This window comes from Lepisosteus platostomus, chromosome 13 (assembly GCF_059453375.1).
Source record: "Lepisosteus platostomus isolate fLepPlt1 chromosome 13, fLepPlt1.hap1, whole genome shotgun sequence".
In the NCBI taxonomy this organism is placed as follows: Eukaryota; Metazoa; Chordata; class Actinopteri; order Semionotiformes; family Lepisosteidae; genus Lepisosteus; species Lepisosteus platostomus.
The window spans coordinates 41894683-41921071 of NC_142623.1; the positions used below are offsets into that span (position 1 = coordinate 41894683).

The following is a 26389-nucleotide window of genomic DNA, read 5'->3' on the forward strand; positions in this document are numbered from 1 at the left end:
GCCATAGGGCACAAGAACACTCCCCACACACCAGCTCTCAATGGGGAGGAGAGCAGAGTGATGAAGCCAGTTCATAGCTGGGGATTATTAGGAGGCCATGATAGGTAAGGGCCAATGGGAAATTTGGCCAGGACACCGGGGTAACACCCCTACTCTTTTCGAGAAACACCCTGAGATTTTTAATGACCACAGAGAGTTATCCGAATTAACAGTGCTTTTTTACAGTATAGTTTCCCTGTCACTGTGCTGGGGCATCAGGACCCACACAGACTGCAGGGTGAGCGCCCCCTACTGGCCCCTCTAACACCAGTTCCAGCAGCAACGTTAGTTTTTCTCGGGAGGGCTCCCATCCAGGGACTGTCCAGCCTCTTACCTGCTTCAGTGGGCTACAGTTGTGAGTTGTGTTTTTGTGTAGGGCCATGTATGATCCAAAATGCCAAACCTCCTTTTATGCTGACGTTGTTTGTGTCAACGTTGTTAGCAAAAAGAATTGTTTCTTGATGAGAGCATTAACACATGGAAATTAATTCACCCTTCAAATGATTTAGGTTTAGGGTTAAAGTTCAGCTTTACCCTTTTCATCTCTGTGGCAGTGGATAACATGTTTTAAAATGATTGGCCAGAGTTACAGAAGATGGCCTAGAAGAAGGATTTTTTAAAAGAATTGAAGTCCTAAGTTTATCTTCGTTTTCACGAATTCAACACAAAACTGTTGTTTTCGTCAATTTACATTGTAATGGTTGCTTGATCACATCATCCAAATAACCTCACAGCTGATACATAAGGAAGATCATGCCATGTCCTCCAAGTCAGTTCTTTCACGAAGATTAATAATCATTTCATGCAGGTTTACAGACAATTGGTATGATCTCACCCTAAATATTCCTGTATGTACTTCACGAAATCAACTTCAAAGTGATGAGACTCTCCTCATTGATTAATTAAATATCACAGGCAGGAGAAAGAAAACTTGATCATTAACAAGATTTCGTTAGAGAGAATGGGACCCAGCTGGCTCGTTTAAGCACGTCAGTGCTCACAGTTTAATGTGCAACGAGATACTTTTTGGGAAGAAAAGCCAGTACCTTCTGTTGAAACAGTACATTTGCTGATCCAGAGCTCAGCGCAGGTGCAGCCTTGTCTCTTCAACTCTTGTGCAGCAGACGTGGAATTCCTTTGGAAAACTGTCATTCGGTGTCTATAGCTGTGCGCTGATAGACAGCAAAGCACTCAGGAGCCCCCGAGCAGGTAAAAAGGTTTTTCAACATTATCGCATGACAAACACTTTCTGTGATAAAAGACACAGTAGCCAAAACTATGAAAGAGAGCCCAGACATGCCCTGGCATCTGTATCTGTTTGCCAACAGGAGGTCTTTCAATCCACTTATCAATCCAGAATTAATACTTCCCTCTTTTTCTTGTCCTTAATGCTTAATAGATACCATATTGATACACCTTGTATTTTTACACTATACTGCATGTTCAACTGAGTTGTGGGCCATCATGTGTTAGACTGCTTTGTTCGACAGCTATTACTGAAATGTATTGAAGGAAAAAGACCTCAATGCTATGGCGATTGTGCAGTCTCAGTGCTGAGTATGGTGATTGTGCAGTCTAAGTGTTGAGTATGGCAGTTAAGTTGTGTTAACTTTTTACCACTTTGTTTTCTGTTCACTGTACTCACCAGTGCTATTCCCGTAGTTTGATACTTGCTAGCCTTGCATACTGCATGTGACTATGACAACGGCATACTGAATGTTTAGAAGGTTTTGTGTCAGACAACAGCCTCGTGTCTGCGATCTTCAGATCCTGGGTTGTCTTTATCCAGTGTGCCAGAGCACAGTGAGAGCAATGCAGGGGATTCCGGATACAACAAGAAGGGAAAAGAAACTCATAGTGTGAAATTAGCAAATTAACCACGGAAAAGCTTTCACTAGGAATCCCAGATATACATTGCACCAATCATCAGTTAAACATATCCTTTATTTGTTAACTGCAATTAATTGTTTTACATTAGGTAATATAACATATTTGGATAATGAGGGCCTGCTTGTATTAGCACTGTTTAATAGGGCTCTGAACACCACTGCATGCTTAATAAAGCACAATTTACACTTGTTAAGTGGCTTGACTTTTCATTCTGAAGTTCTTGCTTTTTAGAACATATTCCTCTGGGAAATGAATGCCAATTAGCATTAATGCATGTTCATTGCCATTCAGCTGACTCGAAGTGCGGGTTCTCATAAATATACAATTCTGAAGTGTAGAGCCGACATGCTCATTACAATCTTGTGCACATTTGATGACTCTTGAAAATAAAAACGTATGGTTTCTCATTCTGTTTCGTGAATATTAATACACAGGTATTTTGCGTGTATGTATTTCTGTACATATGTTTTCTGACTGCAGTGGTGTTCTTGTTGATTCGCATCCACACATGAAGAAGGCAGACTGACTGCTTCCCTTTCCTTCCCTTGACCCATAAGAATATGGCGAATAATATTATTAATGATATTATTGAATTGCCTGACAGGATTTTCTCCTAAGACACCTTACAGGGGTTTGGTGGATGACTTGAAGGTGGCATGGTGGTGTGGTGTTTCGTGCTGTTATGCCAGTACCCTTGGATCCCCGGTTCGATTCCAGAACTATTGGCCTTCTGTGTGTATGTTCTCCCCCATGTGCCTGTCCATCTTTTCTGTGTGCGCTCTGTCCTCCTCCCTAGGTTAATGGGCGCGTGTCTGATTGAGCCCTGCCTCGGCCTGGCCTCCCATCCTGAGGGTCACAATGCCATGAGCCTCGTGCGTCTGGGACAGGAGGTTTCCTGGTCATGCAGGGATGGACTTGCAGCTTCGGACTGTCTGGCCATTTTACTGCGCTCGACGAGTTAATAAACACCGGCCCAGGTGTGAGTGCGTGCGTGTTTGTGGTCCACCCCCTTTGAGCCTGCTGCTTGCTGGGCTAGTGGGATAGGCTCTGGCTCCCCCGCGACCCTGTGCGGAATAAAGCAGGCAGGAAATGGGTGGATGGATAGACAAGTGATTATCACTAATAATGCTGCAGCGAAGTGTTCTCATACCCCTGCGGTACGTGTTTAAACCAAAACTTTCACCCGCTCACCAGCTGCAAACTCTACACCGCAAACGACGCAATGGCTGGTTTCCATTAGGCTGGAGAAAGAAGTGGCTGATCAGAGAATCCTGGAGCTAGGCGAACTGGTGATCACATCCAGCCTTTCCCTGAAAGAAGTCAGGGTATCAGGGCTGGGGGCACGTGCTCCATACTCTTGTAGCCTTTTGCAGAGCGTCCCATTCTCGATCTCAGAACCCATCCCCTGGAATTTCCCGCCGCTGATGATTATAACTAGTATTCAAGAACTGTACGTCGAATTTCTTTGGATCTCCTGCATCTTTACATCTGAAATTGTACCACTTTTCTAGTATGATATAACCCCCTGCCCGTGCTTCGGGTGATTGATCAATTTGACGACGTTACAATTGCGACCCCCGTGGTGAGATGCCCTCGTTCTCTTGCTTCACGGCGAACAACCTGCAGCAGCTGGAAATAAATAGCGAACCGATGTGTTTCGTGGCTGGGCATATTGGAAACAAGGAGCCTGTCCTCAGCCACGTGTTTGTCTGTGCTGTTCTGTCCAAATGGCTCACTGCAGGCCGTGAAGGAGATATGACTCCTTTACTGCCAGGTCCTCCCCTTTCAAGCAAAGAGCAGGTGAGGACATCATTAAACAAAGGGTGACTTCGTTTCTTGACAGATATCATTCCATTATGAGCGATATACTGTAATAACCCAGCTCCAACTCGTTCCAAAAATTATTCTCATATACTGAAGTGCAAATGCTCTTCTCTGCAAGGCTTTTTTTTTTCTTCAAACCAAGGAGATTGGATTCTCAAAAATCTAACAGAATGCCAACAGCATTCTGTCCCTGTTTGTCAGGAACAGGACCATAGCATCAGCGCGGCTACAGTGGCCAGGCGCAGTAAACAATATCTGTTACAATTAATTAAGAAACAGCATTTCCCCCCTTCGTATGCAGCAGATTTGATTGCTTAAGAAAAGCTGTTACGAAATTGCTGCTTAGAAGAGTTTTATCTCCTTAGAGCCACATAAAAAGAATAAATTAAATCAATGTGAAAATGAAGCACCCCCTTAGGTACTTAGAAAGTGTGCCAAGATGAACCACAGAATGCAGTTTGATAAAGTGGATTTGGTATGAGTTCTAAAATTTTTCCTGGACCTGTCATTGATACTTATGTATTAATAATCAACAATAAATTTACAAAAAATACGTATGCAGGTAAATTTTATTTATCCCTAAACCAGGATTTAGGAGCACGCTTTTGGATTCTGTCTTTTCCTATCCCTATCTTGTCAGTCTGTGTTTTATCTAATCACTAAGAGTACACACGCTTTAAGTTGTACCCATTTTTCTTTGCAAAGGAACATCCACATTTCTGGAAACTCTAATGAAAATGAAGCCATCCTGAGGCACAGAATTACTTTTTTTTTATCCAACCATTACAATCTTTCCAAATTTTGTTTTATGTGAGGATGGGCACAGAATGTTTTCATGATGCTCAGATAGGAATGTGAAACTGTATCTTCAAATGTTTGAATCTCAGAGGTACAATGTGACTATCCATTATGAATAAAACAGAATGCTCATTGTGAGAAGATGTTAGGGCACAATTAATCAAGATTAGGGTCCAAAGACATACTGCAATAGGCTTTCTCTGTTGAGATACATTAAAGACTAAGTACCCTGTGCTACCCTGCACACTTTTTAAAGATTTAAAAGCAGCAGTTGAACAAGAACATTACTCACATTTCACAGCACATGCTGGAATTGATTGTGGACTTAAAATAGGGTACGAATATACAATGTTTCAAGATGATTTACAGGCTGACCTGGCTAAAACCTACTACATTATACAAGACTGATAAAAAGGTGGTTTTGTTAAGGTAGGGTTGAGACACAGTACTTTATGAATGTCATATCAAGTATATAAGTTCATCCATCCTGGAACAATCTAACCTTTTGGAGCAAAGACAGATTTCCATTGCAATTTACAGTTTCATCAATTAAAATGTACACTGGGACCAATAAGGATACCATTTCATTAGGTCATGCTAATAAAAAGCATAGGAGTAGTTACATGTAAACTGTTTTTGAAATAGGACTATTAATGTCCACTCACACTCTCTTATTTTTTTGTTAAAACCTTTCAAGCCCATTTTAATTGTTTTCATGCCCGAGGCTAAAGGGTGTGACTCAGACAGGAAGGTACCTGCCAGCAGACCTATAAATTGTTTCTGAAAACAGATTGCAGTGATTGGGGTGGGGGGTTAAAACTAATTTCTTTGTACTGAAACAGGAGGCTTGAAACATAGTTTATAAGGGACTCGCAGGCAGCTCAACCTGAAACAGTACTGCAGTACAACCTTGTGACATCATGCCATGACACAACTAAAGTGGCACAACACCTTGCTAAAAGTACTGTGGCACCACTCTGTTGATATCACTATTTAAGCACACTGCCATGATGTCACTACTGAAGCACAATACCATGATTTCATTACTGCAGCCCAATGCCATGACGTCACTACTGCAGCACCACGCCATAATGTAACGACTAAAGCACAACACCATGATGTCACTACTCGTAAAGGACATTTACAGTTTTGGTAAAGGACATCAAAGAATTTTTAGGCTGAAACTGAAACATTACTTTTCACATTAACAGGAAGGAGGCTAACACAAGGATCACTTTTAGGGAAGTTGCTCGTATTCCTTCTTTTTATATGGTAGAATCTGCTCACATCGTGCCAACCTATCAGTCACACACCTCCATCTCAGAGACAATAGCATGAGGTCCACACTTTTTAAGAGATGTTTGCCTGGGTCAACCTGTAATCATACACATAGAAATGTAAAGGGTAGGCAGGTCCTGTTGGTGATTCGAACCCTGGTCGCTGGGAAGACAAGCAAGCGGACTCATGGCCAAGGTGTGGATGACCTGGTGATTCCTGGTGGAAACACGGTGCCTTTCCCACGTGTGTCCATGTGTTTCTGTACCCAGAGTCCTTCAGACAACCATGCCTCTTCTAACCATGTATTATTTTTTAATTGTTGACTTCTTTTTCTTTTTTATTTGGAAAGACAGGAAGTAAGATATGTTGTCTCCTTCCCCTCAACTAATCAAATACCTCCTAAGAAGAGGACTTAAGCAATTTTATCACATATTACTCCCTTGAGATGCTCTTGCAAATGAAGACCTGTTGCACGTTGACAGGGCATTTCATAATGAGCAATGTTTTAATTACTGAAAAACAAAACAAAAGTCTTACACTAAGTCACACTACAGAAGTGTTAATGATCTTGTTTTGAGACATAGTGTTTTTTTCCTTGCTGCAAAGGTGCTAAAACTGATGCAATGGTGAACATGGTAATGAATGGAGACATTCTCAGCCCAAAATGGTAAGCAGCAGATCTCATCCCTGTAGCCCGTGTTGAATCCTGCTCAGGAAGCCAAACCACAGTATTCTGGATTTCTTGGTTGCTGTTTGAAAGCTTTGTCTTTTGCCCAGAGGCCTTAATGAGTCCTGGCGCTTTGTAAAAAATGAAAATCAGGTTTTCTGCTCTTTTCGAGCGCTTGAAGCTATGGAGCAGCCAACTGAAAGAAACTTCCAAACAGGTGATGATTTTCAGCGTGTAGTCTACCCGTACAACACAGAAGATGAAGTCGAAAACTGTCACGCCCTCCACAGCCGGAGGGCGCTCCTGCTCTCTCCTGTTCCTAGTTGCCCTGTGCTTTCCTTGTACGTCTGGTGTGTCCTGTGTCTGGGGCATTATATTCCCGGGTCTCCCTGTCCTCCTCGCTCGGCATTGGGATCGGTTGTCGAGAGGCTCGCCTCATGAGGTCGCCCCACGTCTGCTACCTGAGGGCTCATGTCTCACCCCGACTCCGCCCGATACCTTGAGCCCAGACCAACCCCGTGTGTTTACTCCATTCCTGCTGCTACCTACAGGGTCCTCCTGTCTCGTCAGTCCCCGGCTCCCCTGACAAAGACAGGTTCTTGTGACTTGGAAATTTGCTTGTTGCTCATTGCTGGTCTCTAGCAATTGCTTCCAAATCAACCTCCCTGCTTCTCCAGAAAAGCCGCAAAATCCCAGTATTGAAACATTACAGGAATGAAAAGCTCAGCATCAACGAAAATAGTAATGAAAACAATAACAGTCATTATCGGTGGTATCAGAGAAAACTTTGTACAAGAGATTATAGAATAACATAGCAGCATAAATATTTTCTGTATCTGTGAGATTTTAATGGATTAAGAACAAGTGTTCTGTTTAAAGCTGGACTGATCCACGAATGCTAATTTATGCAGGACACAGAAGCAGATTCCAGAAAGATGTAGGCCTTCTGGTGTGTACAGTCTATACCAACAGAAGTTTTTTTTTTTCCTTTTCAAACAACTGTGACTGTTTTAATTCTGCCCGCTGATTAAAGCGAATCAATTAAAAACACCATGCTGGGCCTAACACCACCTCAGCATGGGGCTCTTTAGACCACATTCATCAGGCCGGGCCACTTAATCACGTTTTAATTACACCCTAGGACTTGTGGGATGAAGCACGAAAATTTGTAAGAGACAGCTTTTTTGCGCCAAGGCAAAAACCGAGATGAAAATTAGCTGTGAAAAGCTCTGATGTAAAAATTTCTCAGGGGTGTGTCAGTCAGTGAGCTAAGCTTTTCAGAGGGCACAGGGTTTAGTGCTTCAGGAGCTGTACTTGGGGATCTCTTCAGAATAGAATGGATGCTCTGCATATGCAAGAGAAACTGTATAAAGATGACCTGAAGGATGATAAGATAGAGTACTGTAATGTGGAGCTGTGTTGCGTGCAGGGATAGATAGCTGGTTTTGGGGAAAACTATATTTCCCAATCACGTTTTCAATCAAGTTTTTTTCCACAGTACATTTGAATGCACATACTTATCATCTGGGGAAGGTACTTATATTCAAAAGTCAAGAAAAAAAGAACAGGCAGTAAAGGATTTCAGCTTTGCTCGCAGACTTCCTGTTTCACAGAAAGGGCAGGTGGCTGTAATTAAAAATTTTAAATCTTTAAGATGCGTGTCACTCGTGGAACAGGTATGGTAATTTAAATCAGATCAAAATCATATCACTGTTGTGACACTAATTGTTGTTACAGTCTTCATCCATTGTTTGACATTGCTGCACATGGTGATCTAGACTTTTGTTCCAGAGAAAACAAAAAGCAAGATACAACCATGCAATGATAAGGGAGGAACAGTGTTATGATTCCCAGAATGAACAGATTTTGTAACAGGCAGACTAAGGTTACATTGTGTACTGCATCACCCTGAAACTCCTTGTGCTCTGTACCTTGGAAGAGACATAAAACAGGGCCCTGTCTGATGTCACTCTCTAAGTCTCATTGTGTTGATAACACAGTCCTGTCCTAATGTCTCTAAAGTGTTTTGTGTACATGGATTAAGTTGAAGACTAATTATTGTTAAAGGTAGAGTCCAGATCAGTAGCATAGAGCCAGACTTCATCACAGTTTCTATAGCAATAAGAGGACTGGAGTGCACATGACTTCCTCCCTGGATGGGACCCTAGTCCATCACCCCCAGTAATGCTGGTCCGGACTAGTGCCCCTGGGGTACAGTACCTCACTCAAGGTACAACAACAGTGTCTGCTGGGGGGACTCACACCCACAACCTGTGAGTTATGAATCCAGAGATGTGCCCACTACATTAAGCCATCCCTGATCATTAAGAAGAAGAAGTATTCAGTTTGTATCGACTTGCCTTACAGCATTGGAATGTATTGGAATGGATTCTTCTACCGTAGCAGTCTTCACAGCATCGGGTAACCTGAAACTCTGGTTTATCCCCTGTTGCTATCAATAATGAAGCTTTTACAAGGAAAAAAATTTACTTTGGCGGTGAAATTAGTAAAGAATGCCTTCCTCTAATGAAACCAGTGCTAGTCTTACTAATCCCCTTTTAAAATGGAAAAATAGGGAAAAGTGCATCACTTTAATGGTATCTAATGACGTTAGCTGATGAATAACCCCATACTGATGGGAACAGCATAATCCAGCCTGCTTTCTTTTCTACTACCAGCGTCAGATTTAGAGGGTTCTCCCTCCCTCTCCTAAACTGTTCTCAGTCACTCTGTACAATAGACGCCTGCAGGAGATCTGTGCAGACTGCTAATGTCAAGGCCCTTTAAAAAAGTGTTGCATCTTTATCCTTTAATGAGACAGAGTGGGACATATTATCTCCTTAAATTAGTGAAGCTCACACTCGCAGTTTTTCCCCCTTCTGTTACTGGAGACTCACCAACTGTGCTAGTTAAACAGCAGAAAAGGGACATTTTAAAACAAAGAGCTGCTTTGCAATCATGAGATTTAAATGGCGATATGCATTCTCATCTTCAGCTAATTTCATTTTTAAATGAACAGAGCTTAGGCAGCATGTTGTTACCCGGGACAACAAACTGCGCGCCAAAACACGGAACCATGCAATTCCTCTCAACTTTGGGGACAAACATGCAGGCTGAAATTCAGAATCTTGGGCCTCGGTTTACAGACCCAAGCAAAAGCAAAACCTGGCTTGGCTTCCCCGACACCTTTCACATTTCGCTTTCACCTTTCTTTTGAAAGATTCAGCCATGGAAAATAAGAAGCCCCACCCCCCTACACACCGCTGGGATCCTGCTTGGGGGCCCTTTCAATTAGCGCAGACAAGCGGTTACTGATGAAAGACCCAGCGCCTCGCAGTTCCGCTCCGCATTGTCTCCTCCATCCTGAGGAATCAGAAACGGGGCTGGGGTGGGATTGAGTTATGAGGTACAATACAGCTGCCAGGATGTCCACACAGAAACTGAAAGGGATAAGGGGATAACACAACCAACTTGCTGTCGTGTGCCTGGAACTTCTGGCCCGATACTGTCTGTGGACTTATTTATCTGCAGTTATGCAGTGCCATCAGCGAGCGCTCTGCCTCTTCGTTGCTCATAGAGACCCCTTGCTAATTAAAAAGGCGGTAAATGAGAACTAATCAAAGGTTGTTGTGGATCCATAAGGTGCTGATGCACGTAAGAGCGAAGACTGAAATACAGGCGTGTAAGAGTTCACATCAGGATATACGAAAGGTTGCAAATGAGATCATGAATCCAAGGGTCACATCCAGGGTCTCGGCTTCAATGTTTGGGCTGGGCTGTTTGTTCCAGACCCCCGCAACTCTTTGAGTGGAAACAGTGCTTCCTGTTTTCGATTTGTGGTTGAGGCGAAAAGAGGGATTTTCAAATTCCACTTCTCTCCCTTCAGCTTATTCAGGGTCCACAGTATACAGGGGTTAAGGGTTCGGTTCAAGTTTCAACAGTCTTGCGTATCCCATCCAAATAGTACACTTACAATATACAGTATCATTATTGACAATATTCTGTCATTCAAAACAGCGTGACTTTTAAAGCATGCTGTAGGGAACACTTTTCTGTTTTTTATGTCTGTTATCTGTTTTTGGGTGCATGGCAACACTACCATCAGCTTCTTAAAAGACGGGAATGAGCAAAGCAATAGTAACTTTACAGCTGGCGTTCTTTAATGGCTCTTGAACATACACCCAACAAGCAATCAAAGCACATGGCTGTGCACAGTGCCCACATTTTCCCATGTGAGCCGAGCTGGTTATGGGATTTACTATACGTGTGCTGAAACACAGTGGTGACTGTCCTGAGGGTTACGTGAGATCATATCCTTACTGTCAAGGAGCAGTATTTATTGACTTTGTTTGCCATTTTGTCTGTGTTGTGTGTCGGAGACAGCAGATGAAATCTGAGATCTGACTGCATAAATGCCTCCTTGCAGCACTGCCATGCTTACTGTGCAAGAAATTAAAATGCATGAGATACTGCGATGTGTCTAATATGCATCTCCCAAAAATGTGAAAGGTCTGTGACTATGACTGCATCTGGATATTATGACATTTTTGAAACGCTTGTCTAAAGGGAAAGGGTAATGTTTTGAAAGATCAGAACTGCACTGAAGTGTCAGAGTTTCTGGAGACAAAGACAAAGGCTCAAACATAACTTCTCTATTATTTTGGCAAATCGCTGACTTTCCTCAACAAAGTACTTGAAGGGAGGTAGAATGAAGAAGGAAAAAAAAATGAATAAAAAGAAGCTGCCAAGAAACCGGTAGAAAAGAGAAGACAAAAATTGGACAGATGGCCGTATGATTTTAAAAAACGGTGTGCCGCAGTTAGCATCCAAAAGACTCTGAAGCTATTTTACAGTTTGTGAGAAGTCAGGAGAGAGACAGATGCCATTGCATATGGTTTTCTTCAAATGATGCGGTAAGTTCTGCTTCTTGGAGAGAAAAAAAATGGACATTTTGAAAGTTTTTTTTCTATTTGGGGCTTTAGGGTCAGATGCCCAGATTTCCGAAAGAGGATAATTTTAACTACAACGAGTGTTTCAGAAGAACATCCTAATAGAAACAGACAGGCCATTAATTAAGCAATTAGTCTTCACAAAGTGGGCGTTCATATCCCCCCGGAGTCCCTCATTAAGACTGGGTAAGTAGCTGACTAACTCGGTGACCTTTTGTTGTCTTTGCTTACCAATATCCATTCCCCTGCTATTTGCAAGTAGAGTTTGCTGTTCTATCCCTGAAAATGGACATTTGCAATATCATATGTTTAATGATTCCTGTGAACTGGATTCGTACTCCTTATAAAGGAATATCGAAATGCCTCTCATATGAGATGCTAGTGGAACTGGAAAACATCCTTCCAAACTGATTGGTTCTCAGTCCAAAAGGATCCCACCAGAATAAAATGAGCAAGTTTATTTTTGCATGGTAACACTAATACAGATAATGCCCTCACATACAGATGAGCAAAACTCAACACATGGAAAACATGAATGAATTTCAGTTTGTTGAGGGTTTTAACATCAGCATCTTACTTTGAATGAGTAAGTACAAATGTTGAATAGAGAATTTCTTAAAATTTTAATGCCCTGTCAGGAGCTGAATAGCAACCTTGGTAGATTCAAACACACATTCAAATAGAAGCAAAAAACAAACACAAAGACAACAATTTCCACCATGTGAATAAAGTGACATAAATTGTATAACTTTACAGAGGTGAGCTACTGACTGAATAGAAGTTAAATGCCTAATCAAATGAATTTATACATTAAATCACTGCTCTTACATGCAGTAATGACAAACTCTGCTGGTATAAAATCAGTCCTGCTACTGTAAGAGCCAACACGCAAGGTGGTTAATGAGAAAACAATGAACCTAATGAGTTAGATTTGCATTTGAGAAAATCTCTGTTATTTTGAAGTTTGATTATGTCGTCCAGAGCTCCATGTCTGCTGCGTCATCTACCGCTGACCTGTCACTTCTTTTTAGAGCGTGGGGGGTGGCTTTAATTTGAAAAACAAATAGAAAATAGAATGAAAAAAAAAAAAGAAAAAAAATCTGCAAAGGAGAGAGAGAGAAAAAATCTAATTGGGCTCCCTCACCAGGCAAGAGTACTTCTTGCCGTCAGCGGTAGGTAGCTGAGGCAGGAAGGTGATCAGGGAGTAGGTGCAGTGACAACGTCTTCCTCTGCCTGCCAAGAGTGACAAGCCCAGGAGGAATCGGGGCTCGGGGCTCAGCGGCTCTCGACTGAGCAAACCGTCTGTCGTGACAACCACACGGCACCTTCATTAACGACTCGTACCCCCACCCCGCCCCCGCAGCCCACACCTTCTCCTCGCTGGGGCTGCCTGGCAGCTGAGGTGCCAAGGCGAAGCAGTCAGGAGCCCCACGGCACCCTGGGATTGGGCAGTCCTTCTGGTTCTGACTCTGGTCCCAGGTGCTGGCACGCTGCGAGCCACGTGGCACTGGAGGAGGAGGAGGAGAGATCCTGCAAAATCATGGCTGCGCTGGCTGTTTTACAAATGCTCGCTGAAATCGCCGAAAGGTCCTCTGGTCTTAACGTTGCAAAGTTTTGTCTCAGGTTATGTTCCCTTCGGGCTTTGGGAAGTTAAACAGGCCCCGTCCTCCACTCTTGGTAATGTTTTCATTCCATGTCAATGATTCCTTTCCTTATCAACTCCTTTCGGCCTTCAAGATTTTTCTCTGAATAGATTGCTTAAGAGCCATTATGCCAGACCCCAAAGTCAGCACTGCAGGGCTGTGTGCACTGTGCAGGGCCGGACGCAGACAGTCACAGAAGTGTTATTTCTCACCCCCTCTTATTTGTTTCAGGAAGTGCTTGTCTGAATTAAGCAGAGCCACTCTGAATTTTGCGCTCAAAATGACTAGAATATGCACCATCGGGATGACAAGCTGAAAAGTACTGGGAGACGCTTGTTAAATGGTTATTTTCATGGGGGATAATGTTCATTTACCAATTATGTTTCATGTGAAATACCCTTTCCCGGGGCAGGAGCAAGATCTTATTTGACATCTGTCAGCCCTTGGAGAATAAAAAAAGGGCGTGATGTTTTCAACAGTGTCCCAAATGAGTCTGCACAAACAAGACAGAAAGGGAGAGGAACCGCCGAGTTCCTGAGTACCGATCACAAGACGTAATGACGGACATGCTGACACTTTCCTGATTCTTTCTTCTCCTCTCCCTCGAATGTCTCTACACCCCTGGGCCTTTCTTATCATCATTCCAACACACGCATGTTTCATGAATGCTGGGAAAATTACACTTCTGTATTATCTAATATGTTCACCCACAGGAAATTACATCAATCTCTGAAATAATTAGGCAAAGCTTTTAGCATCTTTGACAAAATTTCAAAGATTTTGGGGGGCTCCTTTAGTGACTGCTGTCAAATATAAGTGTTAATATTTTTCATCATCCCACAGCATCAGCTTATGAAAGCTAATTAAAACCGTGTTTGTGATGCGAAGACAACAAACACCCTCTCTCAAACCTGCTGGAATGAACGGCAACAATGCAGGAATTCTGGGAAGACGCATTCAATGTCCTCCGCCTGTTAAATTAACAGGATTAGCGCTCGTGACAAGTGTGATCATCAAAGTGCTCTGAGAACTTGAAAGAAGAACCACAAAACGAGGTCAGAGCCATCTTCTCGAGCCGCGCAGGACAGGGAGAGGAGGAGATAGAGAAAGGAGAGGGGGAGGAAAGAGGAAAAGAGAGAGAGAGGGGATGGACAAGCCCCGGGGCTGTGCAGGTGCAAGAGACAGGAAACGAGACAGACAGCCAGCAGGTTGTGTTGACAGGAAAAAAATCTCAGTAAAGCAAAACAAAAAACACAGAAAAAAGTAAAGTTGCTTGCAGGCTTTTCCTGGGGGTGGGGAGTGGGGTTGGTGTGGGGGAGGAGTGGGACCTTTTAAAAATAGTTCTCAATTTGCAAATTCCTTGCCTTTGAATCAAAGCGAGAAAGAATCGTAGGGAGACGCATTTTGGGAGCCTGTCCTCCCCTGAGCCCCAAGGAAAGAGTGTGAAGGTGTTGAAGCAGAAAAAAGAAAGAAAAATCAGCAAAACTCCTCCAGTTAGCTGCACACTGGAGCCTCCCTGACTAATTGCCTCAGTCTGTTAAAGACGGCTCTGAAGGCCGTGTGGTGGCTACCTGCTGCCTGCCATGTTCCTCACACCTCCGATTCCAGCTCGCGGCACAGGAGAGCAGAGGGCTCCGCTGGGAAAGACCGGGCTAACGGTGGAGCTGCTGAGGCTGGTATTTTTAGGATGTGCTGCAGTGCTTTAGAACATCGCTGCTCGGTCCCAAAAAAATATCAATTATCAGGTCCTAGGAGTGAGCTGCTGATTATCAGTAATCACTTTGCTGTGTTGCTTGTAGTTTGGTACGTTTAAGCATCCTAATGCACTTAATGCGTTATCAGGCAGCCTAATGCATCCTTTCTGGAAGTCACAGGAGGCATCACCACACCATCCCACCTCCCGCGGCCTCCCTTAGAGGTCCAGTCCCAGCACTGACACGAGCAACTGTATCAACTCCCACAGGGGAGACATGCAGAAGAAACTGCCTGCTTCTGTTGAGGTTCCCAATATTATCACAAGGTGCCCCCATCAAGTCAAGTCCCTAAATTCACTTGGTACCCATACTGTAGATTGATATCATATAGAGATTCCAATACAAACCCTTGATCCCTGCAGATTTCTTTCCATTCCACCAGGGTTGACAGGGAAATGGTTGCAGAGCTTGTCTGCTGTTCACGAATACAGTATGTATCGCACTGATGGGACTGTTAAACGTCTGCTTGTCTCTGGCTTTCTTGTGACCTATGACAAATAGATCACAGCCGTCTACTTTTCCCATGACCAAAAACATGTTAATAAAGATCATTTCGGGGATTTCTTATTCTTTCCCAAAATCTATCTCCCCCCCCCCCCCTCCAACATTCCTCCCCCCAGTGAAGTATCACAAAATAAAGAAATTGCAGTAGTGCTTGGGTGCGTCAGATCATTCAGAATTAAATACATATTAATAAAGCTTAAATGTTTTCTTTTTTTTGTTTGTTTTACTGGTGTTTTACACCTGAGTCCAAACCAGGGTTAGCGACCCGGACTGTTGTGGGTTTGACTAGTTACTTCTTAATTGTGTCTAAAAAAGGAGGGTCAGCTTACCTCACCTGAGCGTGCACACAATCACAGAATTTCATTGGGAAGCCCCTTCCAACTTGCCAAGTTGCACGAAAGGGGCCATAGAAATCAAACTCGATTGGACTTCCTGTTTTATGACAGTGTTCTCAGAATAGCAGCTCCACTGCCGTTCTGGAAGCTGTCAGCAAGTGACCTGCGACTCAGAGACCTCAGCTCGACACCACGCCTCTCCTCTGCACTGAGCTCAGGCCTGTGACTGCTGCGCAGACGCGATTATAGATTTGTTTGTACATGCATGGATTTTTAATAACATCCATATTATTAAGATATGTAATGCATATTTAAAAGTGTTATGTAGAAAATCTCATTTTGCAAACAAGGCAACGGAATAAGAAGATGGTATTAACATATAAACATATTAATATTTAGGAACCAGTAATACAGTAGGTTTATTCCCTCCTGAAAAGAGAAGAAAGAAAACACAACGTTTCGGCCGTGGAGCCTTCTTTTGCAGCCTACGCATGCGGACGCAGCTACCCACCTGAAATATTGATATTTCGACTCTTTCAATGAGGTGATCGTTAAGGAAGATTACCTGGTTTTTTGTTCGGTAGATATGCTTTACCTATTTCATACAGGAGCATTTTCATATTGTATCCTCAGCGCTGACTGAGATCTGGATTGGTTTTACCTAGATTTGCAGCTTAGTTTTTTGTCTTGAAATTCAATAAAAACTCATTAAATTCACAGAGTGTTCTACAGGCAAAAAGTAGAACACATTGCAGATACTTGAATACATAAACAATAAATTACCATAAACAATGCACTAATAAAACACATTAAAATATGGAGAAGTCACAGACTAATTATGTGCAATCAAAGCTCAACATTCAAATAGCCTAGCTTTCAGTACTTGCAATCACATAACATAAATTATTATTTCAGTACTGATATCAAGAAAGTGGGAAAAAAAACTTCACTTCCTACAAATGTGTTTTGCTGCTAATTACAAAACAGTGTCACAACACAAATGCCTGAGACAAGCCTGTCTCTTTCCTGTTGGTAAGTGTTAAATGTCTTCTCAGTAAAAATGCTTCCATTTCATATTCTCACTTTTCACAAATAAACAGTGTCGCTTATCTGGCGATGGGCAGTACCACTTCTATGTAGCCGTACCTGAAACATTAAAAATGGAGAAAAAAAAATATCCGATCATACATCTGGAGGGACAATGTGCGTTGGGCAACTGGTCAATGACAGAGGTCTTAGTTTAAAAAAAACCTCGAACTCAGAACCAGTGATAATAAATACAAAAAGGCCCGTTTTCTCAAAGTCCTTTCGTCGAGCCGGGACAATAAAGTAAGACTCTTTGCACGCCATCTGTCCTCCATTCTGACGCTTGCTGTAATTACTGGTAACTCCCTTGGCTAATGCTTGCTCATTAGGCACGGGGAGCATGTGCGATCGACACAAGCACCGTTAAATTTGCACTAAAAATGCTAGCTGGAGCTGTAATGGGATCAGAAAATCTGTCTAGTGCGAAAGGCAATTCACACTCATGGCTAAACGCTCATTTTGCTTCTTTCTTCTGTCTGAGACTTGTACATCATCCACCACAAACAACATTGTTCCGGTATCAGGCGCCCGGCGCCGAGCCGAAGCGCCGCACATGGTACGCGCGGAGCCAGTAGCGCCGCTCACACCGAGGAGAGAAGAGAAAAAATTGAGAGAAAGGCACCCGCTTCACAATATGCCCGCGTAGGCTAATAGCTCCCACATTTCTTTCCCTGCTGCTAAGGCAGAATACAGAGCTACTGATTTTATATTGACTGCAAAACACAAAGACAAACAGACTTAACTCGCTTACATAAAACGGTTCACCTGTTCCTGCTGTATGGTGAATGTTGAGTGCGGACTGAAAAGAAAAAGGAGACGGTAAAAGATTGTTCAATCCGTCTTGCTGTTTTTTTTAAATTAAAAATGGAATAAATTTCCATTTATTACAAAACCGGAAATCCCAGTTATCCATATCATTCCTACTGAAAAATCTGGATGCTCACTGGATATTCGCAAGGGGAGGTGCTGTTTGGAGACAGATGGTTTATCAGGGCACTGGAAGAATTTTAACTAGTGACCTGTTAGCTCTGGGCTGCCTCCTCTTTAGGCTTCTTAAAATGTTGTAAAACCTTTAAAGGAAGTCAAGTCAGAATGTGTTTCTACCTACTTCAAAAGCTGGTATTCTGGAGGTTGAGACCTTCAAATCCAGTGATTATATTTGTTGACCACAGGCACCAAACCTCAGACATAATTGTTCAGCTAACCTGGGCCCAACACACCACTACCAGACACTGGTACAAGGCAATAATTACGCTCTTGATATTTCTATCTAAAACACATTAGGACTTGTTAATGAGTGCCAGCAGGGCACACAAACCAACAGCCAGGCTGCCTGGGTTTCCCGGCCATTCAACACTGTTGTTTTCTAGGTCTCTTGAAATCTCCAGCTTCTCAAGAATTTGCCCAATTAAGGAAGTAATGAGTCTAATTAAGCAATTAAGGGCTCAGGTGGATGGGACACCAGAAGACATCTGGCCCTGCAGGACTTGAGTTGTGCTGCCATGCTCTACACACAGGGTGTTGATAAGGATACCCAGCTCTGAAGCACGTGCACTAAGGATAAAGATGTGATATTTGGTTCACTTAGAAACGGGACCTTAGGGAACATCTTGCCAATGGACAAAAAGAGCACACTCCAGAGGGCATAACCACCACTGGTGTCCACTAGGGGGCACTGTCATCACTGGAGTCAACCAGAACCAGGGCCAGCATGACCTCTGCCCTCAGGACTTCGGTTGAGTGTGTGTCTGTTGTGATTGGTTGAGGCTGGAAATGGCAGTCCAATATTATTATCACATTTGGAGAGAGAAGAAGAAAAAAACCAAATCATCTTTCACCATTTTTGGTTAAAAGGAGGAACATACTGGCGACACATCAGATCATTAAAATTTCAGATGGAACGGGAGATAGAAGACCTTGCAGCGTTTCGTGACCTTGGCTGTGTGCACCTTCTCTGCTGTGGTGACAGAAATGGGTTAACAGGTGACTTTAGGCAGGCCAAGTACAGACTCGCTTTGTTATTCAGTCAGATTTCTCCAAAGCAACCAGATGTCTTTAAAAACAAGCTTTAAATATCAAAAACACTTATGCTAGTTGCTTAACAGCTTGAGCCGTCTATTATTTTGATTAGCACAAACACCTTCTTACAAAGTTGTAAGAGCTTGCGCTATGGATCCAGTTACTTTACTTGTTATTGCCAAAAAATTACTTATGGAGATTATTTTGTAATTCTTATATTATTTTATCCCAAAATGCTGAGCCATGTTCTGGGTCCTGGAAATTTATGTTGTTTTAAGAGGGGATCATATCCCATTAGTGATAATAGGGGTTATTCTATCCATTTTTAGTTTGGTAATTCCCACTGCGAATTGCATTATTGTGAATGGTTCTCAGAGTTTCAGCATAAGAAAACTATCTTAGATATAGTCAAAGATTGAATTATAGTATAACTATGTCATGTATGTTATAAGTTACAAAGTGTAGATTGCAAGGTCAGTGTTTCCCAGTTCTTGTCCCTGGTGTCTGAAATTCACACTTTCTGTCTCTCCCAGGTGGTGTGGTGGCTCTGTGGCTCAGGATCTGCGCCTGTGGCTGGAAGGTTGACGGGTCATATCCTGCGTCCGGCAGAGGAATCCTGCTCCGTTGGGCCCCTGAGCAAGGCCCTTAACCCCAGCTGCTCCAGGGGCGCCGTATAAATGGCTGACCCTGCGCTCTGACCCCCAGCTTCTCTCCCTGTCTGTGTGTCTCATGGAGAATAAGTTAAGGTATGCAAAAAGACAAATTCCTAATTCCGTATCTTCTTAAGTTATAGCTGCTCTTCACTTGGGAGAAGTGTTACATGGATCCAGCTGAGATTTACCTGGACCAGTTAACCCATTCTCTACAGCCATAATCGGCCAGCAATTTAAAGAGGTATAGAAAACCGACTTAGACACCCTGAGGACTATAAGTGGGAGCCCCTGTTGTACAGTAGGTAAACAATTAAACATTGAATTTAGTGCAAGAGTCTCAAACCCCTGTTCCTGGAGGGGCTAGTGTCTTCTGGTTTTTTATGGGGGCTGGGTCTCAGTCACATAGTGGGCCTAATTATTTGAAGAAACACATAACTTGAATAGTCAAAACTCATAACTCATAACCCTCACACCTGAAGAAGGCTCCACGGCCTAAACGTTGTGTTTTCTTTCTTCTCTTTTCGGCATGGAATAAACCTGTTACATACTCATAACTAGGCTCTGTTATGGGTAACCATACCTTTTATGAAATTAATATCTTGGGTAATCAATGGCAAAAGGCATGAGGAGAAATCTAATGCAGGTCTAAAAATATGAGATTCCTCAGGTCGGGACAAAACACAGCAGATTCTAGACCCTTCAGGACCAGGTCCAGGACCCGATTTAGCGTGCATAGAGAAAAATAAGACCCCTCTTAGTCTCAGCCCAAATTATAATGGAGAAAACCTGTTACCTCATCCAGCACCACCTCTCCTTTAGAAAGCAAGGAAAAAGGTATAAATAGAGGATCATCCACAGTAAACAATTGCTCAATCCATCACCAGAGGCTTCTATAACACTGCACATTCATGTCTCCAGGAGTTTTACGCAGCTTAAAAAAACATAATTAGAAAGAAAATCACTTACATGCCTTGTCAAACAAGAAAGGCTTAACTCTTTTAAACAGAAGACAGGCCTGTCTGTCACAGGGGTCCTCCCAAAGTCTCAGGGAAGGGAGCTCCAGAGGGCTGGGAGTGCACATGGGAAAGAGTGAGCCCCAGACGTAGCTGTGTGAAATGAAGAGATGTCTGGTAAGTCAGGTCGGTCCAGCTCGATCATGGACTGAATCCCAGAAATTGGAGGGTGTCAGACCATGTTGATCCTTGAGCTAGTTGAAGTGAGGGCAGCTTATCATGGAGGGTAAGCCTTTGTAAACAGGTTGAGGATTCAAGTGTGCACTGTAGGCACTGGTGTTGTACTCTTGAGGGCACCTCAGTTGCTTCACACAGCTACACAAGTAGGAATCACCATTGTTTGGATGGAAGGGTGAATCCCTGCAGTGGACCAGCGTCACATGACCAAGGAGCCATGTGCTTTCTCGTGTGATTATCACCATGGAAACCGGGTGAGCTCTTGACCAATGAGGCTCTGAGGTGGGCGTTACCTTTATTCCAGGGAGAGCCAATGAGTATGTGACAAAACGGAATCTCTACTACTTTCACAATGATTTGAGCTATACAGCAATACTATAACAAGATCAAATAATAAAATGAGCCATCACATACTTTAAAACATTAGATTATTATTACTACTTATAATTGAATACTATCTATTATAATAATAATAATAATAATAATAATAATAATAATAATAATAATAATAAACGCTTAAATACTGTTCTCCAAGCCTATAGTTTCCCCAAAACAGCACTTTACACTTAATTTATTAATCTGCAACACGTGGTTCCTGTCTATCGATGTGTGTGCGGTGCAAAACAATAGCTCTTTTCCAGGTGCCTGCAGTGGGCCAAGCTTTGTCCTGCACTGTCACCCCTTGTGACATAACTATGACATCGCTGGACCTATAATACATCAGCTTAACTGTGTGACAAGGACTGGGAACGTCAAACACAGGTATGTCAACACCTCTGCTACTATTGAGACTTAATATTTAATTGCTTTATTTTTAAAGAAGACATTTGTATTCTAAACCTGACTGTTTAGTGTTACCTGCCTGTTTTGCCTTTACTTTTTTTTATTTGCTCGCAAAGACAATGTTAAAAGGGTTCTTTCCCCGTCAAGGTCTCAGCTCCATGGGTGGTCTATTCTTTAATGAGCTGGATAGTTGTGATACAGTGCGCCTGATACTACACTAACCAGGCAACACGGTGTGTTAAGAGATGGTAATCGTACCTACCAGGTGAATGCCCTGGGTGCTCAGCTGCAAAAGACCTTAAGAAAACACCTAAAGGGTTCAAATAAAATAATCAGGTTAATTAAACACTTGACTGCTCCAGTTAGAACTGTAATCATGAGACACGACCAGCCCTGCCCCCCCGATTTAAGTGCCTCATGGGTGAAGTTTGACAAATGTTAACTTTTTTGAAACACTTCAGACTGAAATGCGCTTACGAATCAGAGCTCGTAGAAGCTCCCGTGTCCGAAGGCACGTGGCTTACAGCGCAGACAGAGCTCAGGTAATGGCAGCGCTCCGTTGTCTCCGGCCGGACAGGGCGACCGGCCGAGCTCCTGCGGGACAGCCTGTCCTCTGCCGGCGGATGGGGACGGCCGCCGCCGAGTGGATGCCCACGCACGTCACCGTGCACGTGCACGGGGCCCGGGGCCTGAGGGCCAAGGGCCCGGCCGGGAGCAGCAACCCCTACGCGGTCATCCAGCTCGGCGAGGCGAAGTACCGCACGGCCGCGCTGGAGGCCACCACCGCGCCCGGGTGGCACGAGGAAGTCACGTTCCCGCTGCCCGCGCGCCCGCCGGGCGGCCGGGGGCCCGAGCTGACCCTCAGGGTCATGCACCACAGCCCGGCGCGGGGCGCGGCCGACTGCTTCCTGGGCAGAGCGGCCATCTCCCTCGGCAAGCTCTACGAAGACGAGCTAATGAGGAACAACAAGTACGTTTTCCTCCGAGCCCGCAACGTCTGTTGACGGCGCTGCTTATAGCCTACAATAGACATGAAGACAAATAAAACTTTGTATTTAATGTTTCTTTATTAGCCCTATACAATTTCTTGCATTAGGAATTCGTATTTTCGCATACCCCAGCTTGCTCTCCATGAGACACAGACACACACAGACAGGGAGAGAAGCTTGGGGTCAGAGCGCAGGGTCAGCCATTGTACAGCGCCCCTGGAGCAGTTGGGGTTAAGGGCCTTGCTCAGGGGCCCAACGGAGTAGGACTGCCGCCCGCGGGACTTGAACCGGCAACCTTCCAGTCACAGGCGCAGATCCTGAGCCACAGAGCCACCTCTCCGTATGACCTGAGATGGCGATGGCAAGAATCATCCATCCTGGCTACAGCTGACGTAGCTTTTTTTGTTTTCCGAATTAAAAGTGGTAGAATTGTTACGTAAGGCTACAATAGCAGTTACGTAATAAGAAGATGGTTATTACTGGTTGTGCATTAGTGCATTGACATCCTGTGTAACAACACAGAGAACACGGAGCTACATGTTCGCTGCGCTGGCTGACCCTGCACTCTGACCCCCAGCTTCTCTCCCTGTCTGTGTGTCTCATTGACAGCAAGCTGGGGTCTGCGAAAAGACACATTCCTAATACAGGGAATTGTATAGGGCTAATAAAGTGATCTTATCTTAAATACAGCGTCAGGAAGTATTTTCACGGTTTATCACTTGAGCAAGATTTGTAAGAGGTTAAACATTGGCTTTTCATTTTGAGAACCAAATTCTAATTCGATATTTGCCGAGGCTAAGTGGAATTTTTCTTGATTTAACCTATCATTGTCTGGATCAGTCTCATTATGTATACTGGAGGTTCTGGGCCACAATTCTTTGACTTTTTTCCAAAGTTACATCAGCTGGTGCCTGTGGCCATGTACGCAAACCAGACCTTGTCCAACATAATTGGCTTGTCTGGGAAATCAACCTGCATATGTTCATATCACGGAACATTAATTCAGTAGTTAAACTTAGCCGTTCTTTGCTGCTTCTTTCCCAGGTGGTTTACACTTTGTTCGAAGCCCTGGAAGAGGAAGAAACACCGAGGGCAAATTGAGCTGTCTTTCCTCTTTTTTAAGATGTCAGGGAACCTCGAGGCTCCAGTCAAGAAGACCTCCGGGTCCTTGTCTTCGATCCCTGAAAAAAAAATATTCTGGAAAAGAGACCGAATTGCATTCTGCTCATGGAGGACTAAGAAAAATGTAACCCTCCCTGTTTCTTTTCATATTTGAATGGAGAGAATGTGAAAAAAATACCCTCATTAAGAAGAAACTTTTGTGTTGGGGATATATATTTTTTATAAGATGGCTAAATGCTTTTTCATGGAGCTGGAACCTGTAAAGCGTTAATCTCTTAAAGAAGACCATCCTGCCTCCTGGCCAGGAGGGCCACAGGCCAGCAAACCAGGGAAACCTGTTAACGAGGGTTCCCGAACAGTAAATGACAAGCTCAGCTGGAAAATAACTTTGGGAACCTAGTGGGGTGTTATAAAATAATGTGTGCACATGGCAGGCTGTGTCAGTGTCCATTGTGGGTAGAAATGAGACAGAATTCACTGCTTCACTTGGATTAAGACAAAGCAGGCAGCCATGGACAGGCTAGACGATTTACAGGGCTATTTTTATATTTCTGGAGTTAGAAATAATCAGCGTTGACAAGTGCCCTTCAAACCACAACGAAAGTAAAATGTACACATTTACTTGTGAAACCTCCAATTTACAACACCAAACAGACAACAATTCCAGGTATGCGCAGTGCCATATTCTACAACTCAGAACAAGGCAACAAAACCTACAATGCCTTATGACACTGTAAACCAGCAGGCTTGTGAATACATCTCTTTTGATCCTCTCGAAACAAGTCTCGATTTTGAGATGGTTTTACTACTTGTTAACTCTGCGTGTGGATCACAGATCATTTCTGCAGTGAAGTGTCTGCTGCACAACCTGTCCTTATTTGCTTGTACATCACAAATTAGTCATCACAGTGACTAGTGAACAGGAAGGGCGGCCTCACGTCACAATTCGTGGGAACTCTCACCCGAGACGAGACCAGGGGTTTGTGACAACATGGCGTCTTACAGCACTCACATAAAGTTCACAATTTTGTGCTTCGTTCAGAATCTGTAAAAGGTTTCTCTACCGTCAATGAATGGATTCTTTTTTTTTTTAACCAACATTTAATAACCAGTCTGGGAAATCAGGACTGTATATACAAGTTATACGAGCTTTGTAACCTCATTATTAATTGGATCGTACTATAGATTGTACTAAGAGAAAGATCCTTTAGATATCTGCCCAGTCATACCTCATAAATTCTCTAAGGTGGAACAAAGGTGTGTCATTTGTCTGTAACAGGTTTTAAAATACGGGGAGCCAAGTTCGTCACCTTGTGCGCTGGACCCAGAGCCTTCTTCCTCAACATGTGTACCTGTTCGCTGCCCTGACCCGGGAGCTGGCACTGAGAGACCCTGCTCTAGCGACGGTACAGAACCGGGATTTACTTCTCACAACCGCCGTGCTTTTTGTAAAGGTCAGGCGGCCGCCTGTAAACACATTTCAGAGGGAAGCTGCCGAACCCTACCCAAAGAATTTGCTCGGATGACGATTGTGGGTTAAAACCTGCAAAGGGTGAAGGGAAGGGGAGCGGATGAAAACGAAAAGAAACACGGGACAATGGCAAAAGCAGCAGTACAAAAATCCACAGCAACGTTTCCAACAATATGCTAAAAAGTAACAAAAACAACAACAGCAATAATAGGTTTTTACAAATATTTTGCATCAAACAAAAATTGTTTGCCGCTCTTTATTGTTGTTGAGCTGACTGCTGCTTTCTTGTGTCTTGATACAGAAGGTTCCCCGGCAGGAATGGCAGTCAGCTTGGGGGAGGAGGCCGAGAGCAAGGCAGCGGATGTGACTGGCCAGGACCCCGGGGAAGGGGTGAGGCTGGTGCAGAGAGGCCGAGCGAGCGCAGAGGCTGGGCAGGACGGGCGCACCTTTCCGCTGCGTGCGGGCAGCTCCGGCTCCGGCAGGAGGAGAGTTTTTTTCACCTCCGGGCGCCTGCCCTTCGGGAGAGAAAGAGCAGGGGGGATCTTGGGCCGCCGGTCTTTAAATACCTCTCCGGGGGCGTCCACACGCGCAGCGTTCCCCCCAGTGTGTCTTAAAGACACGCAGTCCCGCCCCCGGGAGGCAGCCTCCTCTATGAAGAGAGTGTGGTGCTGTGTTTCCTGGGGGCGCTGCTGCCCCTGCTTGTGAAGGACAGCACAAGGGCCCGAGGGCCTGCCGTTCCAGGGAAAGGCAAGCACAGATCACAACAGAGCTGAGACATCTAACCCAGCACCCCGAAAGACCCAGCTTCTTCCCCGGAAGCAGTCCCATGGCCAAGTGCCCTTCTGTCCCCAGAAGACAGCACTCACATTAAAGTCAACAGCTGACCGTTCTGATAGAACAGTCCCGGTATTCAAAAGATTTACTCTGGCTGTGTTGCACTAGGTGTTTGTTTGTTAACCTTCACAAGAAAAAGAAAAATCACCATGAAGTTAGCGCTTAAAGTTTGCACGCACACAGACTGGAACAATTCGCTTCATATCCACAGCCCAGGTAAGGTATAATATTGAGAGCTTTGTTATGCCTCAGAAAACAGCAGGTGTTTTGTTCTGCCAATTAGACAATGTTTCCACACCTGAAGTGGCACAGGTTTTACCCCTTCAGCCCTGCCAAAAGTGTTAAGATGATAACAATACTCGGTTATTCTTAGACAGTGCGTTCGCTCCAACCAATCAGTTCGTCTCGTGCCAGGTATCAGCCACAGCTTCATTAAGGATGCAAAAACCTTCAATTTGTCTTAGCAATGAACTTGTGTAACATCTCCAAATGAGAAAGTAGAGTTTCAAAATCAAATAATACAGGGGGTTGAGGGAAAAAATGTCAAATATGTGAACAGTA

At 43.8% G+C, this 26389-nt stretch overlaps 1 protein-coding gene across 1 annotated transcript; it reads left to right on the top strand.

Moving 5' to 3' along the window:
* The first annotated feature begins 21295 nt into the window (after positions 1-21295).
* LOC148650676 (uncharacterized) lies at positions 21296-25916 on the top strand. The gene is made up of 5 exons (XM_088604690.1): positions 21296-21391; positions 21990-22382; positions 23446-23647; positions 24803-24929; positions 25296-25916. The coding sequence occupies exons 2-5, from the start codon at positions 22036-22038 to the stop codon at positions 25697-25699; spliced, it is 1080 nt and encodes a 359-aa protein (XP_088460816.1). The 5' UTR covers positions 21296-21391; positions 21990-22035; the 3' UTR covers positions 25700-25916.
* Positions 25917-26389: the final 473 nt, after the last annotated feature.